The sequence below is a fragment of the Equus caballus genome, chromosome 11 (genome assembly GCF_041296265.1).
Source record: "Equus caballus isolate H_3958 breed thoroughbred chromosome 11, TB-T2T, whole genome shotgun sequence".
NCBI classification, from domain to species: Eukaryota; Metazoa; Chordata; class Mammalia; order Perissodactyla; family Equidae; genus Equus; species Equus caballus.
In genome coordinates this window covers 50,811,447-50,830,103 of record NC_091694.1, presented here as the reverse complement: position 1 = coordinate 50,830,103, position 18,657 = coordinate 50,811,447, and the positions used below count along the sequence as shown (strand labels likewise).

The 18,657-nt window shown below is 46.3% G+C and overlaps 1 protein-coding gene across 3 annotated transcripts; it reads left to right on the top strand.

Annotated features, from left to right (window-relative positions):
- The first annotated feature begins 9 nt into the window (after nucleotides 1–9).
- TP53 (tumor protein p53) lies at nucleotides 10–13,592 on the top strand. Of its 3 annotated transcripts, none has more exons than XM_023651624.2 (11): nucleotides 10–150; nucleotides 8,679–8,780; nucleotides 8,931–8,952; nucleotides 9,042–9,281; nucleotides 9,712–9,898; nucleotides 9,980–10,092; nucleotides 10,325–10,434; nucleotides 10,776–10,912; nucleotides 11,007–11,080; nucleotides 11,942–12,048; nucleotides 12,663–13,592. In XM_023651624.2, exons 2-11 carry the CDS (start codon nucleotides 8,707–8,709, stop codon nucleotides 12,742–12,744), a joined length of 1,146 nt encoding a protein of 381 aa, XP_023507392.2. In that variant the 5' UTR covers nucleotides 10–150; nucleotides 8,679–8,706; the 3' UTR covers nucleotides 12,745–13,592.
- The last annotated feature ends 5,065 nt before the right edge of the window (nucleotides 13,593–18,657 follow it).

Here is an 18,657-nt window from a genome sequence, read left to right as displayed (position 1 = left end):
ATGTGCTCAGACTCGCGCTAAAAGTTTTGAGCTGCTCAAAAGTCCAGAGGCACCATCCTTGGCGCAGGTAGCCCCTGGGCTCCGGGGTCACCTGGTGTCCGGCCTCGGAGCGTGCTTCCCAGGACGGTGACACTCTCCCCTGAGGTTTGGGTAAGCTCGTGACTGAGCCTGATGAGTCCTATCTGAGTCACGGGCTCTCGGCTCCGAGTATTTTCAGCTCGGGAGAATCGTGGGGGCTGGGGGTGGGGTATTGGGGACTTAGGGATTTTGGGGGGATGGAAATTTGGCTGCACCAACATAGGAATGCAATGTTGGGAGGCCTGGGTGTAGATGATGGGGATGTTAGGACCAGTTGAAATCAAAGCTGAACACCTGGGCGGGGGAGTGAGACTTTGGGGAATCTTGGGCCGGCCTAAGGGGTTCTTCCCCACCCCCCTCCATCCCAGTGCCAGGTGAGGGGAATCCTGAAATAAGACGCACAAAGCATCAGGGTCTGAGACTTTCGGGTCTCGGAAGTTAGGAACTCATGGCTCGAGATTTTAGAGCCCCTGGCAAGCTGGTGGAACCTCGGGCGCCATCCCCAACTGATTATTCGGGGTGATCGGGAAGCCAAAGCTGCTAAGGTCCCTTAACTTCCGGACCTTTGTCCTTCCTGGAGTGAGCTTTCCCACCGGTCCCCGGCTCGACTAGATGGAGAAAATCCAATTAGAGACTGTCAGTCGTAGAAGTGGGAAGTGCTAAACGAGAGGTTTGCCCGCGAAACCAGGGAGGACTATCCGGGTCTGAGAGGCCCGAGAGCCCTGTTATTGTTTGGCTCTACATTTACATTTCTGCGACTTGCAGGAGCATTTCCGGTTTCTTTTTGGGGGCAGCTCACTATTAACCCGATGAGAGGGGAGTAGAGAGACAGAAAATGTCTTTTAGACTGGTTCCTATTACTTGTGGAGGGAGACCGCTAACCCCCTCCTCTACCTTTTGTATTTTTTCTTCCTGGCGTACTTAGTTACCGCTTTGGGAAAGGAAGATGTATTTGTTTTGATGCAAACCTCAATCCCTCCCCCTCTTTGAATGGTGTGCCCCACCCCGGTCGACTGTAGTCTAGGCGGACGCTACCATTGCGTGGGACGGGTTTTTTTATTTAAAGCGCGCAGAGGGCAGCCCCTGGGTATTTCCAAGAAAGGGTACATTTGAGAATTAAATGATCAGAGCGTAAACGATGAGTCGTTTGTTTGTGCGGAGAAACACTTTCTCTTGCTTCCGGCTTTGGGCTAAGCCATTTCACTCTCGGACGCAGACTGAACGTCGTGAAAGCGGAAGGGGCGGGCCTGCGAGAGGGGCTGGCCCGCGGTCTTAAGCGCTGCGCTGCGGCCCCGGCTGGTTCCTTCCTGTGGGAGGCGGCAGGACCCGCGAAAGGCGACGCTGGTCACTTTCTCCTGCATCTTCTTTTAGGGCGCGGTCATTTCATTCAGCAGTCACTTACCACACACCTGCTGCGAACCGAATGCTGTGCGCGGTAGTTATGTGCTTACCTTTTGTCTAAGTTGAAGTAGCATTTACACCCGCTGCAATTAGACGAGTTTTGGCAACTCTCCACCGTGTAACGCCCGTCAAAATACAGAACATTTTCATCGCCCCAGAAAAGTTTCTCATCCTTCTTTCCGGTGTTTTGACCTCCACCTCTCTTTTGCTTTCTGTTGCATGTTGGAGAGCTTGATATAAATGACATCGTGCAGTATGTGCTCTTTTGTGTCAGGCTGCTTTCCTTCAGCATAATGTCTGTGAAATTCATCCATGTTATTGCCTGTATTGGTGGTGTATGAGTATTCTGATGTTTTTTAACTTAGTATATTCCATTAGATGAATAAACCATCGATTGTTTATCCATTCTCCTTTTAATGGCCATTTGAGTTGTTTGCCGTTTGAGGTTATTTTGAGTAAAGCTATTAACGTTCTTGTACAGTTCTTTTTGTGGTCATTTATTTTCATGTTTCTTGGATAAATACGGAGGAGTGGAATTGCTAGATCAAAGAGTAGAGAGTAGATCTATATATTTTTTTGTTTTTCTAACTTTATAAAAAAATTAGAGTTTTTCAAAACGGTTATACCATTTCACACTCATCAGCAAGGTATATACTTCACACATTTGGTTTGTTAGTGTTTCTAATGTTGTATATCATTGTGGTTTTAATTTGTAGTTCTCTATTAACTGTGTTCAACAGTTTTCTTTGTGCTTATTGGCCATTCCTATTGTCATGTTTGAAGTGGTTCTTCAAGTCTTTTCCCCATGTTTTAAATTGGTTTCTTTGCTTTTTTTTATTGTTGAGTTGTAGGAGTTCTTGTATAATCGGGATGCAGATATCTTGTCAAATACATGTGTTTTCTCCTGACTTGTTGCTTGCCTTTTTGCTTAACAATGTCTTAAGAGGAGCAGAAAATGCATCTTTTTTTCTTTTAACTGTTTATTGTGACCTGTTTAGGAAATCTTATTCCAAGGTCATGAAGATACTCTCGTATTTTTTTTTAGAACTTTTATAGTTTTCGGTATTTTACTTAGGTCTGTGAGCTGTAATTAACTAATTAATTAAAAAATAATTTTTTTCATGATGTGAGATAGAGGTCTAGGTTCTGTTTTGCTGTTGTTTCCCATATGGATATCCAGCTGTTCTAGCTCCACTTGTTGAAATGGCCTTCCTTTCCTCCACTGAATTGCTTTTAATTGGAGTGCTTGGTCAGTTTACTTTTAATGCAATTATTGTACAGTTTGGGTTTAAATCTGCTATCTTAATGCTGTTTTCGATCTGTCTCCTTTGTTGTTTGTTTTCTTCAAACATTTGAGGAAGAAATAATACCCATCTCACACAAACTCTTTCAGAATATAGAGGCAGTGACGTTGCACAAGTTGTTTTTTGAGGCCAGCATAATCCTGATACCAAAATCAGACAAGGATATTAAGAAGAAAAGAAAATTTAGATCAATATTCCTGTTAGCATATATATGCAAAAATCTGGCAAATTTTAGCACATCAAACCTGATAGATATATAAATGATAAATACATCCCGACCATGTGGAATTTATCGCTGGATTGCAGTGTTGACTTAACATTCAAAAATCAGTGTAGGGGCCAGCCCGGTGGTGCAGCGGTTAAGTTTGTGCATTCAGCTTCAGTGGCCTGGGGTTCACCGGTTTGCATCCTGGTTGTGGACCTGTGCACCGCTTGTCAGGCCATGCCATGGCAGGCATCCCACATATAAGGTGGAGGAGGATGGGCATGGATGTTAGCTCAGGACTAATCTGCCTCAAAATAAACAAAAATAAAAAACAAAAATCAGTGTAATTTGCCACCTTAACAGATTAAGGATGAAATTCTATGATCAATTCAAGAGATGCATAAAAAGCAGTTGACAATACGCAACACCTATTCATGATTAAAAAAAAAAAACCAAGCTCCTAGCAAACTAGGAAAAGGAAACTTCCTCAGTCTGATAAAGGGCTACCTACCTACCCCAATCAAGTTACCATTAACACTTACATAATAGTGACAGACTGAATTCCTCTAAGATCAGGAACTAGAAAGTATTCGACTCTCACCCCTTCAGCATTATACTGGGTGTCTTAGCCAGGCAAGAAAAAGAAATAAACATAATGATTGGAATGGAAGAAATCAAACTGTTGTATTCACAGATGGTATGATTGTGTACACAAAAAATCCTAATAGAAAATCTATTTTAAAATTATCAGAACTAATAAGTGATTACAGCAAGGTCACAGGTTTCAAAGGCAATATCTGTAAATTGTATTTTTATATAATAGCAACTGTTGAATCTGAAGTCAGAAAATGAATTTTAAAAACAATGCCATTTACAATAGCATCCAAAAACATGGCATACTCAGAGATAAATTTAACAAAAGATGGACAAGAGCTCTATATTGAAAACTACAAAATACTGCTGAGAGAATTTCAGGAAGATTTAAATAATGGAAAGAGATACCATATTTATGGGTTGGAACACTCAGTGGTATTGAGATGTCAGTAATCTCTAAAATGATTTAATTCAATCTTCATCAAAGTCCTTCTGGGCTTGTTTGTAGAAACTGACAGGCTGATTCCAAAATGAAAGAGTAGTATAAAGTTGGAGGTCTTAAACTACCTGACTTTAAGATTACTATAAAGGTACATAGGACAACAGCCAATGAAGAGAGTCCGGGAAAAGACTCATAAGTGTGGTCACATGATTTTCTGCAAAGGCACCAAAGTGTAATCAGTGGGCGAAGGAAAGTCTTTGTCAAGAAATGGCACTGAAACAACTTGAGTGGAAAAATGGATTTTGACTTCTACCTCATACTATACACGAAAATTAATTTAAGATGGAGAATAGTCCTAAACATAAAATATAAAACTTTCAGAAGAAAACACAGGAAAATATCTTTGTCTTGGTAAGGGTGGGTTACAGGGCAGTATCAAAATTTGTCAGATTTTGTAATCAAATGGTATCATTAAGATTTGTACATTTCAACCTATATAAGTTATACCTCAAAAACATTTGTAGGGTTGTGGGGAGTGGCTAGAGGTATAGATGAGACAACTCAGGCAGAATGTTGATTATTCTTGAAGTTGGGTGATGGGTACATTATTCTGTTTACCTTTCTATATGTTTGAAATTTTCTGTAATAAGTTTTTTGTGTGGTTTTTTTTTTCTGGTGAGGAAGATTGGCCCCTGAGCTAATAACTGTTGCCAGTCTTCCTCTTTTTGCTTGAGGAAGATTGGCCCTGAGCTAACATCTGTGCCAATCCTCTATTTTGTATGTGGGATGCCACCACAGCATGGCTTGACGAGCATTGTATAGATCCACTCCCGAGATCTGAACCCTCTGACCTGGGCCACTAAAGCAGAGTGTGTGAACTTAACCACAACTCCACTGGGCCAGCCCCTATAATAAGTTTTACTTATTTTTCTTTTGTAGATTTTTTCATTTTGGAAAAATACAGACAAGTACCAGAATAACATAATACATATTCCCACGGTACATATTCCCCCATAATTTCAACACTTGACATTTTGTCTTATTTGTGTCCGTATTTTAATTACATAAGCAATGTATGGAGGATACCATCTTTCTAAATTTTTCTTTGTTAATAGAGCTAAAACCCCCTTTGGCTATACCCCAAGTCCCATGAGCATACACCCCTCTCCCTGAGACCATCACTATCATAGATTTTGTGACTTTTTAATTTACATAAACTACTTATACTACTGTGTTTTGTTTTTTACTTGCAAATTGTACTTTTCACCCAACGTGATTCTAAGCTATGTCTGGTTACACATTATACAGATAAATCCATTTCCTTAAATTACCATAGTAAATTTCTCTTGTGAGTGAATGTACCACATTTCATTTCACTATTCCCTGCGGATGGATAGTAAGTAATGTTGTTTCTTGTTGCCTGCGGTGAAGAACAACAATGACATGAACATTTTTATGTGACTCCTGCTGCTGCTCCCGTGCAGCCATTTTTCTAGGGGGTCTACCAAGAAGTGGTTTTGCTGAGTAGTAAGGTGTGTATGTGTGTGTGTGTCTGTGTGTTTTCAACTTTACTAGACATTGCCTTCTTTCTCCAGAATCTTTTTATTTCCCCCAATCAAATAGCTTTCAGCCAAAAACATTTTTCACACTAGACTCTGGGGGAAGCTGAGGGGGCATAATTATTTAGAGCTGGGTGCAGCTTTCGACAGCCCTGGTTCAAATCCCCCCTCTGGCGTTGGGAGCTTTCTGAGCCCGGGTAAGTGACTTAATTCCTTTAACCTAAGTTCCCTCATCTGATGATACCTACCTTACTGGCTTTTTGAGAGGATTAATGAGATAAGCCACTGAAAGCAGGGGGCCCCAGAGGGCCTATAATCAGCAGCCATTGTTAGGATAGTGGTCGCATCTGCCCCTCCTTGGTGTCTGAGTTTATCACCTTCCCACCGGGGCTGCCTGTGGAAATGTCCTGCCTCCCCAACCATTTGGAAGGTCTGGTTCAGCCCCTGACAATTTAGTATCATGGCTCCCTGATGCTCATACCCCTGGGAAGTACCTGCTCTTTAGAGAAAAACACACTGAGAATTTAGTTTCTACCAAGGACTGTGAGAAAGGAAGACTTCCTCTGTCCTGGGGCTGTCTCCCTCCCGGTGGGACTGGGGCCCAGCAGCCCAGGACAGTCCCTCCTAGCATGTTTACTGGACAGAGTTCCCTGAAGGAGGTAAACTAGCATTAACAGGGGCAGTACCACAAAAGCCCCACCCGCCCACAATCACAAAGCTCTCACTCTAGAATAATAATATAGAATAGAATGGAACACTCCTATAACCAGAAATATTTGTTGAGCTCTTACTATGTGCTAGGCACTTTTCTCAGCTCTTTTAATTTCCCATAATAAGTAGGGTACTATTTTAGAGCAAGGGACATTGAAGAACAGAGAGGGTAAGTAACCTCCCTAAGTTGCACAGCCTCCCCTGTCTGCCTTCAGAGCACATGCTCTGCTACAGCTGCCCTCTGTTTCCCTGCGCCCCACGGGCTTTGCATTAAAAACCCAAAGATGAGTACAAGTCAGTTCCTGTACCTGAGAAAGCCAGAAGTTAGCCCTTTAAGATAGGACAGGTCAAGCAGCAAATTTAAGTAACGGTACCAAGTCAAACCTAGGGCTTTTGACTTCTGAGCCCCTTCTCTGTTCTCACGAGCTCCCTTCTATAAAAGTCTCAAAGTTCTTTTGATCATCGATCTAGGGAGACCACGATCTTTCCCCCCAAGGCAAAGGTTTGGGATCCCTCCTCTGCCACCCGCTCCTGCCTTCTTCCAAGCACCTGCATAGCCCATCCCCCTCTCAGCCTTGGGAACTGTGATAAGTGGCCATTTGCCAACCTCTCAGCTGGATGATTTTAGTCAGCTAAAATCTGCACCTCCAGCCTTAACTGATTACGAAAGAGAGCTCTGCAGAATAGTCTGTGATGCAGTAAGCATCTTACTCTTAGATGTTTGACTGGTCTTTTTTTTTTTTTTTTTTGAGGAAGCTTAGCCCTGAGCTAACTACTGCCAATCCTCCTCTTTTTGCTGAGGAAGACTGGCCCTGAGCTAACATCCGTGCCCATCCTCCTCTACTTTATATGTGGGACGCCTACCACAGCATGGCTTGCCAAGCGGTGCCATGTCCACACCCGGGATCTGAACCAGTGAACCCCGGGCTGCCAAAGCGGAACGTGCGCACTTAACTGCTGCACCACTGGGCTGTCCCCCTGAATGGTCATTTTTAATAAAAGCTCATTCACTCACCTGTGTGTTCTGTGGGCCAGTCACGAGACCACTCTGAGACCCAGCTTCCTCCACTGTCAAGTGGTAGGTGTGGCTATCAGGACAAATCTCTAAATACATAAGAAAGCAGGCCCTACATTAACAAAGGTGAAGGTCAATGTTAAGGGAGCTTAGAAAAGAGCTGCTTGCTGGGGGACGTGCCGAGCCCAACAGAGAGAAGTGTAACGAGCAGGGATGTTTGCAGTGTTCACAGCGGGTATGTTTCCTAGCAAAGCTGAGGACGAATTTGGCATCGAGAAAGATGGCATGATGAAGGCATTTGGAAGCTGGCTTGAGAGAAGGTGAGATGGCAACAGCATAGCTCAGTGTAGGGCCCTGGCCCAGAGTGGAGCCACCCCTCTGTCCTCCTTGCTCCCTTGACCACTCGTAACTGGCTCATGGCCTGGGCACAATTCACTTAGCACAGTTAGTGAGCTGGACCAGGTGCAAGGCAATGCTGGTAAACAAGACAGATAACTTCCCTGCCCTGAGGACGTTTATACTCCACCAGAGGAAACATGAAACGAACAGTAAAGGTATCGGACAGTGTAAGTACCATGAGAATTAAAATAGGGGACAGAGTTTGGCTGGCAGTCTTTGATTGAGTGGTCTGGGAAAACCCCTGAGGAGATGTGACATTCAAGATGAGGTGTCAGTAAGACCGAGCCTACCCTGCAGTGATGGTGGGACCAGTGTTCCCAATAGAGGGAACCACCAGTTGAATGAATTGGGGAGTGTTTGACGGCAGAGAAGGGCAGGAAAGGGAGAGAGAGCTCGGAGATGAGATCCAAGAGGCAGGCAGGGGCCAGGTCATGAGGGATTTGTGAGCCAGGTGTGAGGAGCTCCCCAAGGGAGTGGGTGGGTGAAGGGTGAGAGAGCGAAGACAGTAGTGCTTAGGAAGCTCAGCAGTGAAGGGGGTCAGGTGGGGAATGTGCGGGTCAAGGGAAGGACCTTCCCCCGGAGGGAGGGAGTGGGCTGAGAGTTACTGCATTCGGATAAGCAGGAAGGAGGGCAGGAGCTGGGTTCGCTTTTAGGAAGCCTTGAGGATTCGGTAGTGGAAAGGTTGGAAACCGTCTCTGGTCGTCTTTTTTCCTCAAGGAACTGTGCGCTGAGGCTGGTGAGGGGTTGGGCAGGAGCAGCCTGGCTTGTGGGAAAAGCTTTGAAGAGGGGTGTGCAGGAGCAACCCTGCTCCCCAGGAGCTCAGGGGACCTGTGTGTCCCACCCCAGCTGCAGACTCAGGCTGTGTCCCTACCCCAGGATGGTGTGGGCAGAGGGGGCCCTCCTGCTTCAAGGCTGGGTGACCTGGGGTTGGGTGTGTCTCATGTTGGATCCTCGATTTTTCCCCCCACAGTGGCCCTACCACTGTCCAAGGAGCTGTGATGGAGGAGACGCAGACAGAACTCGGCATCGAGCCCCCTCTGAGTCAGGAGACGTTTTCAGATTTGTGGAAGCTGTGAGTGGAGGCCTCTTGGGAGGGGCGGGTTCACTGCCCAGCCTCTAATAACTGCTACCCTCTTCTGCCTAACCCACCCCAACCCCCAGCCCCTTAGTGGAGGCCTGTGGGAAGCAAAACCAGTACTGACTCTCCACTCTTGTCTTTCAGACTTCCTGAAAACAATGTTCTGGTAAGGACTGGGAGTGGGAAGGGACCGGGGGCTGCAGGGCTGGGGGGCTGGGAACCTGGCCCTCTAACTCTTGTTTTTCCCATCCACAGTCCCCTGACCTGTCCCCAGCAGTGGATAATCTGCTGCTGTCCCCAGATGTTGTGAACTGGCTGGATGAAGGCCCAGATGAAGCCCCCAGAATGCCAGCAGCTCCTGCACCACTAGCCCCTGCACCAGCCACCTCCTGGCCCCTGTCATCCTTTGTCCCTTCCCAAAAGACCTACCCTGGCTGCTATGGTTTCCGTTTAGGGTTCCTGAATTCTGGGACAGCCAAGTCTGTTACTTGCACGGTTAGTGGCCCTGAAGGCCTGGCTTCCATGTTTGATATCTGGCCATATCCCTCTGGGTTTTTCTGTAGAACTTTGGGATTCCTCTTTGACATTTGGCTTCTTGTCAGTCTTTCTACAGACAATGTTTTGTCTGAGATCTCTGACCTCTGTTCCAAAGTTAAATTTTCCTCCTTGACCTTTGGCTTTCATCCTTCCTGTCCTACTCTCAGCATCTCTCATGGGACCATGGAGCTTTTCTTTTTGCTTCACTCTCATTCATGCCTTGGCTTTTGTAAATAAGCTTCTGGGGTGTAAACCCCAACCCTGCCATCTGTAGCTCCCACCCCGCACAGTGCATGGCTTCCAGTTGGTACTTAAACAGTGTTTGTTCCTTTGACCCCCTGGGCACGGTCTCCTGACCTTCCATTTATTCTCACTCCTTTTCCTACAGTACTCCCCTACCCTCAACAAACTGTTTTGCCAGCTGGCAAAGACCTGCCCCGTGCAGCTCCTGGTCAGCTCACCACCCCCACCCGGCACCCGTGTCCGGGCCATGGCCATCTACAAGAAGTCAGAGTTCATGACGGAGGTCGTGAGGCGCTGCCCCCACCATGAACGCTGCTCTGACAGTAGCGATGGTGAGTGGTCGGGGGCTGCTGATGGGATGGGGCTGGTGCCCCGAGTCCTCAAGGCCCTGATTCCTCCCTGATTGCTCTTAGGTCTGGCCCCTCCTCAGCATCTCATCCGGGTGGAAGGGAATCTGCGTGCTGAGTATTTGGATGACAGAAACACTTTTCGACATAGCGTGGTGGTGCCCTACGAGCCACCTGAGGTCTGGTTTGGCAACTGGGGTCTCTAGGAGGGTCTAGAGGGGTTTGTCAGTGGCCATCCAGATGGGAGATGGGGGGCTTTCTCCTGCTTCTTAGTCGACCTCCCCACAACCTTGTGAAGAGTGCAGAGCAGACCAGTTATCCCCATTCCACAGCTGAGGAAACTGAGGCTTCCAGAGACTGTAGTGCTGCCCAGGGCTGCACAGCCTCACTTTGGCCTGTGTTCTCTCCCAGGTTGGCTCTGACTGTACCACCATCCACTACAACTTCATGTGTAACAGCTCCTGCATGGGCGGCATGAACCGGCGGCCCATCCTCACTATCATCACCCTGGAAGATTCCAGGTAGGAACTCAGGTGCCGCCCTTCACACTGGCACACTCTTCCCCAGCCTCTGCCTGTCTGTCCCCTGGGCCCTGCCCCCCAGCACTTTCTCCCATGCTCCCACCCGCTGTCCCTCTCACTGTCATCGCCTTTGTAGAATCTCCTCTGCTGCTTCCTCCCACTTTGCTGTTCTCTGGCTGTGGGACCTGTCTTACTGGCAGCTCCTCAGTATGCCTAGAGCTGGAACTTAGGCTCCACACAGGATGAGGGTGGTTGGGAGTAGATGGGCCTGGCTCACAGGAGAGCAGGGAGCTAGGGCCCACCTTCCTTACTGCCTCCCGCTCCCCTTCTTACCTGGGTAGTGGTAATCTGCTGGGACGGAACAGCTTTGAGGTGCGTGTTTGTGCCTGTCCTGGGAGAGACCGGCGCACAGAGGAAGAAAACTTCCGCAAGAAGGAGGAACCTTGCCCTGAGCCGCCTCCTAGGAGCACTAAGCGAGGTAAGCGGGCAGGACAAGAAGAGTTGGAGGAGGCAGAGAGGGTGCAGTTCTGTCCAAAATTCACTCTTCTCACCTTTCTTTGCCTCTTTCCCAGTATTGTCCAGTAACACCAGCTCCTCTCCCCCACAAAAGAAGAAGCCACTGGATGGAGAATATTTCACCCTTCAGGTACCAAGTCTGGGAGAAACAGATAGACAGTCTCTTACCCCAACTCAGTGGGATGGGATAAGGAAGGAAAGATGTAAACATAGCAAATGCCAGGTTAGGCTCAGCTTTTCTGTCCACCCTCTCTGTTCATGGCCTCGCTCTTGTAGTCAATATTATTGGGTTGAAAGATTTAAATGTCAAGTCTAGGGGCTGGCCCCATGGCCGAGTGGTTAAGTTCGTGTGCTCCGCTGCAGGCGGCCCAGCGTTTCGTTGGTTCGAATCCTGGGTGTGCACATGGCACTGCTCATCAAGCCACGCTGAGGCAGCGTCCCTCACGCCACAACTAGAAGGACCCACAACAGAGAATATATAACTATGTACCGGGGGGCTTTGGGGAGAAAAAGGAAAAAATAAAATCTTTAAATGTCAAGTCTAGCACTCAAAATGCTCTTTTCCTCTTAACTGCTTTGCCTGCGATTGGGGCATTTGCCATCAGGGGGCAGTGGTGCCTCTAGATAGTGGCTCCTTGTTGCGCCTAACTTCAGAATACCAGCTTGTAACATGATGCACATTTTAAAGGATCATCTTTCTTTACTTACTTATTTATTTATTTTGCTGAGGAAGATTCACTCTAAGCTAACATGTGTTGCCAATCTTCCTCTTTGTATGTGAGCTGCTGCCACAGCATGGCCATGGATGAGTGGCGTAGGTCTACACCCAGGAACAGAACACAGCCTACCAAAGTGGAGCATGCCGAACTTAACCGCTAGGCTACTGGGGCTGGCCAGGACCATCTTTCAAAAATAAAATTGTTAAAGAGAACATGAAAATGGTTCTATGACTTTACCTAATACTTCTCTGTCCCCCTCCTCCCTGCCACAGATCCGTGGGCGTGAACGTTTTGAGATGTTCCGAGAGCTGAATGAGGCCTTGGAGCTGAAAGATGCCCAGACTGGAAAGGAGCCAGGGGGAAGCAAGGCTCACTCCAGGTGAGTGACCTAGGTCCCCTCCCCTGCCTCCCTATGTTGGGAAGCCATAGGATTATATTCTAATCCTTCCTTCGAGGTAAAAGGCAACTGATCCCTTCCCATCAGGTCCCAGCCCTGTCCATTCTTTAGTCTTCCTTCAGTTGTATCATACAACTATTTTCCTGGCTTGGGGGGTGGTACACAAACCCCTTTGGGACCTTTGAGAGGTCCCAAAGCCAGGTGAGCATGGATATTTCTTTGCCATTTCCAGCAACCCCAAGCTCAGAGCTAGGGTCTCAAATAGAGGCCTGGTAACTGTGGAAGTGTTGGGCAAAGCCAGAGTTGCGGGTCATATTCCCAGCCCTGCAAAGTACTAGTGAGTCCTGTGTGTCCTTGTTACTCCCCCACTCAGGCCCAGTTTCCTCATCTGTCAAATGGGGTAAGGGAAGATCAAGAGATTAATACACACACATACCCCAGGGTGCTCAGTAAACATCTGCCGTTGGTAGTGACCATTTTTAACTTAAATTCCCCTGCTCCGGCCTTGGGTCCTTCAAAGCCCCTCTAGGAAGAGGGACCCAGAGCCTTTCACTTGACTGATGTCATCTCCCCTCTCCCTTGTCTCTCCCCAACAGCCACCTGAAGTCTAAGAAGGGGCAGTCTACCTCCTCCCATAAAAAGCTGATATTCAAGAGAGAAGGGCCTGACTCAGACTGACATTCTCTGCTTCCTGTCCCCTGTCGACACCCCACCCTCACCCCCCTTCCCTGGCATTTTCGGGTACGCGGGAGCTTGAACCTCTGCTTGCTACAGGTGTGCCTCAGAACCCCCAGGAATTCTTCCGTTTGCCTTGGCCTGGGGTCCCAGGAAAGAAGTTGGCCTGCACTGGCGGTTTTTTGGGGAAGTGGGGGGTGCTGGGACGTTCCAGCTTGTCTTTTTATTGTGAGAACGTTTGAGAGAGGTAGCAAAATGTTTCTGTGTGAAAGGAACATTTTAGAACCAGCCATACACTGGGCTGGAAGCCCAGTTCTCCACCGTACTAGCCAGGGAAGCTGGCTAGTTGTTGGATTTCTCCTAACATCACTGTGCACATTTATAAAGTGCTGATAATCATACCCACCTCACGGGGTTTGTTGTGAGGGGTAATGAAATAATGTATACCTGATTCTGGAACTACCGTTTATGACACGATGTCTGGGACTTGTTGCTGTCATGGAGGCTGGCTCCCTGTCCCCCCGGTGGATGGGTTGATAGTTTCTATGATTGGGCAGCTAGTTCAGGAGAGGGAATTTCCAAGTCTCTTTTCTGCTGGCCCGGCCAAATCCTGTCTAACCTCTGGGTGAACCTCAGCACCTAAAAGGAAATCTCACCCCATCCCACGCGTGGAGGGTGCCATCCCTGGTGTACCTCCCAAGATCTGTTTTACTTCCTCCACATGCTCAGGGCCGATTCCTTTTGCACTCTGCAAGGCACATCTGCATTTGTCACCCGCACCCCTTCTCTTCCCTTTTTATATCCCATTTTTATATCAGTTTCTTATTTTACAATAAAATTTTTCTACCACCTGTGTGTCTGCAGGATGTGTGCCTGGGGCCTACAAGGCAGGGGTGAATAAGGAGGTGACGTTGGGAGGCAGCCACCTGAGTCTCCAGGGAGTGTGGGCCGGGGGCCCAATGCCCGGGTTCCGGTAGGAGAACAAAAGCTGGAGACTGGGTCAGTCTGCAGGCTGCATGACAACAAGGGAGGGGGTGACTCCATTCATAACTCAGGAACCAACTGTCCCTCCTCCCCTCCTGCCAGGGCTGGCACAAGGTTCTCCTGCCCCTGCGTCTAGGATTGGGCTGCTGCCCCCTTGTCAGCCTCTCACCAAGGATTATGGGATTTAAATGTCTGATTTAGCAAGCCTGAGCCTCCGGGTTGGCCATCTGCTCCAGGGGAAAGGGGCAGGATACCTGGGTTCCCAAGGGGAGAGAGGGTGGGTGTTATTGGATGAGGAGAAAGAGCAGAGGGAGGCCTGCCAGCTAGGGTCCCTGGCAAGTGGGGGCGGCTAAGGTGAGGGCTGGGATGTGGGGCTGGGGCCTTCCCAGCATCCCCTCATCCTGGGCCTCATGCCAGGCAGTTGAATGAATTGAAGCTTTAAACTCTGCCAGGAAAACCTCTCAAAGGGTTTCTTGGGGTAGGGAGGAGAGTGGAGGTTGGGGAGCTCAGCAACCCCCTGCCCGTCCTGTTCCTCAGTGCCACCGGCTCCCAGGGAGGGGGGCTGGGGCCAAGCTCTCCCCATCACCCACTGCTGCCTGAGCCAATGCTTAGAGAGATGGCCAGACAGTGGGGACATGACTTGTCCTGCCTCCTCCTTGGGGGTGGAGGGAAGGGTTCTAAGGGCCAGAGAGGCTTCTGGGGCCAGTGTCCTCTCAGCCTACCAGTCAAGCTTGAAGTGCCCATAGGAGTCCCTTGGCTTGCCCTGAGGATCCCAGATGGCTTGTGAAGACACCAGCCTCCCTGACCTCAAAACCACTTTTTTTCTCTTTCTTGCTGAGGAATGCCAAGCACTCTCCCCAGGAGACCTGGAACCACCTCTTTCAGAGACCTTTAACTTCACCTTCTCTCCCCACCCACCAGGCCACTGGCAAACCGGAGCTCTTGAAATTCATTCCTTCTCAGTTCTGTAGATGGGGTCACCTTGAAGCTCCCTTTCTGACCAGTGTCCAGCAGCCCTCTACTCTCACATTTCCCTAGACTGTGTCCCTAGCTCTGTTTTCCTTTCTGCTATACTTCAGAAAGCAGATCCATTCTGGCTCTGCTGATCCCTTCTCTGTGAGCTGATAGATCACTGGACTGAGAATTATGAGGCCTGGGTTTTCAAGCCAGCTCAGTTATGAGCTGTGTAATTTTAATGAGTCCCTAACCTCTCTGGTCCCACCTGCTTACTTCCTTCCCTCTAGTGTGTTCATTCACTTGTCCATCCAGTCAGCAGGTATACCCTGGTGCCTTACTCTGTACTCAGCACTGTTCTATGCCCTGGGGTCCCATGGCAGACTTGGCTCCTGCCCTCAGGCTCAAAGAACTCAAGCCTTGCCCCACTGAGGTTTGGAATAATTCTAAAAACGTATCTTCCTGATTTCAGGAACATAAGGTCCCCAGATCTAAGACCCAGCAAAAGTTGTAATCTGAGGGAAATGTATAGCCATAAGTGCTTTCATTATTTTAAAGAAATATTATTGGGGCCGACCCTGTGGCCAAGTGGTTAAGTTCGTATACTCTGCTTTGGCGGCTTGGCGGCCCAGGGTTTCGCTGGTTCAGATCCTGGGCGTGGATATGGCACCACTCATCAGGTCATGCTGAGGCAGCATCCCACAAGCCACAACTAGAAGGACCCACAACTAAAATATACAACTATGTACTGAGGGGATTTGGAGAGAAAAAGCAGAAAAGAAAAGAAATATTAAAAAGAAAACAAAGCAATCTAGCATGCATACTAAAAATTAAAGATATAAATTCTTGAAAGAGAAAGCAAACTTAGTTGAAAGGATAAATCCAAAAGCAGGAGCTTAAAAAAAAAAAAAAGGTACATTTAAAAAAGAGAAAAGAAAAACTCAAGCACTTGATTGAGGAAAAAAAGAGCAAGAACCAAATGGTCCAATGTTACTTAAACTATTCTGGGCCATTGGAAAAGAGTGAAATTTCCAATTTGTGTAAGATTATTGTAATTTTGTTAATCTTAAAAACCTGGTAAAAATACTAAAAAAACCTAGAAGCCAAGTTAATTTACATAGATGCAAAATCTCAAAATAGTATCCAAATACATTGATGAATCAAAAATGTGAACAGTAAAACCAAGTAGGGTTTATTCCAGATGGCTTCATAGCAGAGTCTCTATCAACATAATTCATTACATTAACAAATTAAGGAAGGAAAATATGATCATATCAACAGATGCTGAAAGGAATTTGATTAAATTTCAGCAGACATTCCTTAAGAACAAAAATCTTAATTAAAACAGTAATGGAATACCAGTAAGTATCCTAATGGTTAAACACTAAGATAATTTCAATTAAAATAAAAAACTATACAGGGATGCTCACTAACTGGTTTTAGGACATTAAAGAGGATCAAAAAAAAGAAAGGGCCGGCCCAGTGACGGAGTAGTTAAGTTCATGCACTCTGCTTCAGCAGTCCAGGGTTCGTGGGTTCAGATCCCAGGCACAGACCTACACACCACTCAGCGAGCCATGCTGTGGCGGTGTCTCACATATAAAATAGAGGAAGACTGGCACAGATGTTAGCTCAGCAACAATCTTCCTCAAGGAAAAAGAAAGATTGGCAACAGATGTTAGCTCAGGGCCAATCTTCCTTACCAAAAAAAAAAGAAGAAGAAGAAGAAGAAAACAAAGCACTGGCAAAAATAAAAATAAAAAAATTTCTTTACCTTTTAGATCCTGTAATTATGTACCTAAAAACTCAAGAGACATAATAGAGATCTGATGGAATTAAGATAATTTAGTAAGGTAGAGGAATAGTAAATATTTTTATCTTCTAGCAAAAGCACTGAGAAAAAAAGAATGAAAAAATATTCCATTCAAAATAATAACAAAAACAATAAGATATTTAGGAATAAGTTTAATAAAAGTGGCACACAAAAAAATAAAAGGATGGGGGCTGGCCCAGTGGCCCAGCAGTTAAGTCCGCACGTTCCGCTTCTTGGCGGCCCAGGGTTTGCCGGTTCAGATCCCGGATGCGGACATGGCACCCCTTGGCAAGCCATGCTGTGGTAGGCGTCCCAAGTATAAAGTAGAGGAAGATGGGCATGGATGTTAGCTCAGGGCCAGTCTTCCTCAGCAAAAAGAGGAGGATTGGCAGCAGTTAGCTCAGGGCTAATCTTCCTCAAAAAAATAAATAAATAAAAGGATGCTACAGAACTTATATGAAGAAACCTACCAAACCTTATTTAAGGACAGAAACCAAGCTCCAAACAAAAGGAAAGATAACATGTTCTCAGATGGGGAAACTTAATAGCCTAAAAAAGGGTCAATTCTCCTGAAATAGAGGATAAATTTATATAAATTTATAAGTGAGAATAACTACCCAAGAATAGTCAATGTTTGTTTAAAAAAATGAACAGTGAGGGAACCTGCCTGCCCTGCTAGATATCAGAAAACATACTATAAAACTACTGGGGTCGGACTGAAACAGCTTGGTGTATGGAATGGTAAACAAGCCAGGCCAGCAAGTACTGAACCCAGAAGCAGAGCTCAGCATGAAGGAAAATGTATTATAAGGCCGAAGTTGGCATTTCAATTCAATGGGAATAAATCACGGATCTTTTAAAAATAAAATGAAGCTGACACAACTGGAAAAATAAAATAAAACTGGACTCCTAATTTACACCACACGCAAAAAGAAACAAAAACAAACCAGATGAAGTGTAATGAAATTAAAATCCTGGCCCCCCCAAAAAAATCTAGAAAATATAAGCATACTCTAGGGACTGGAAACCTAGAAACTACGAAAGAACAACTAAGTATGGCTGACTATCTGAAAACCCAACATTTTTTAACAGCAAAAGAAACCACAAACTCCAGAGGCAAGAAATCAATTGAGGGGAATTCTGCAGTGCAGAAAACAGTTTCTATCCACAACTATCAAGGAGCTCTAACAAATTCATAAGGGAAGAATGACCCAAAAGAAAAAACATTATGCAGCCATTTAAAAAGTGAATTAGAGCTCTACCAGGTGAAGTAGTGATACAAGAAATTGAATGAAAAAAGGGAGATGCACAAGTGTATAGTATGATCCAATTTTGGTGTAAGAATGACCAAAACCCAGTGATTCATGTGTGTGTACTACACATTCATGATAAAATTGTCTATATACGTAAGCATATGTAATAAAGCTATTTTTCAAGGCAAATACTAAGACCAACTCATTGCAAACAAAAACAAATAAACCTCGAGAAGAAAATAAAAATTAGCTATAAACCCATCCCCTCCCCCATATACCACAATAAACATTGTATAGACTCATCTGTCCTTTTTTTCTATGGTTCTGTGTGTATTTTGTTTTACACAAAATCAGGATCATAAGGTTCATATTGTTTTGAGATCTATGTTTCTTTATCAGCTTTTCTCATCTATCTGTTCTCTCTCCCCAAACTGCCCCATCCTTCAAGCGTCTATGAAAGCTCCCTTTGGAAGCCCCCAACAGAAAGTGGTTGACCACTCTGATTAGTCCTCACCAGCTTTCACCCCTTCATTGAAGCACGTTTAGGTCTACCTGGTATGAGAGTTTCTCATGTGCTCCTCACCTCTCCCGTTAAAGTGGGGAGCTTCTTGGGGGCAGGAACTGTGCCTCTTTCATAAGTATCCTCATGGTGCCTAGAATGCACATTATAGGCACTTTATAAGTATCACTGTAGAAAGGAATATAGGCTTCCTGCCTCTCTTGTGAGTGATCTCAAGACAGTACGGGTGAAGGAACAGTCTAGGGGGTAGATGCTTGGGTGCTGGACAGAAGAGGTCAAAGCTAGGGAGCGGCCCCCAAGGCCTGGGTAACCCCTGGTTCACCCAAATCCACCTCCACCCGCTTCCCAGGGCTCTTCCAAATGCTCAGAAAGGAATAACCTGCACGCAGGGC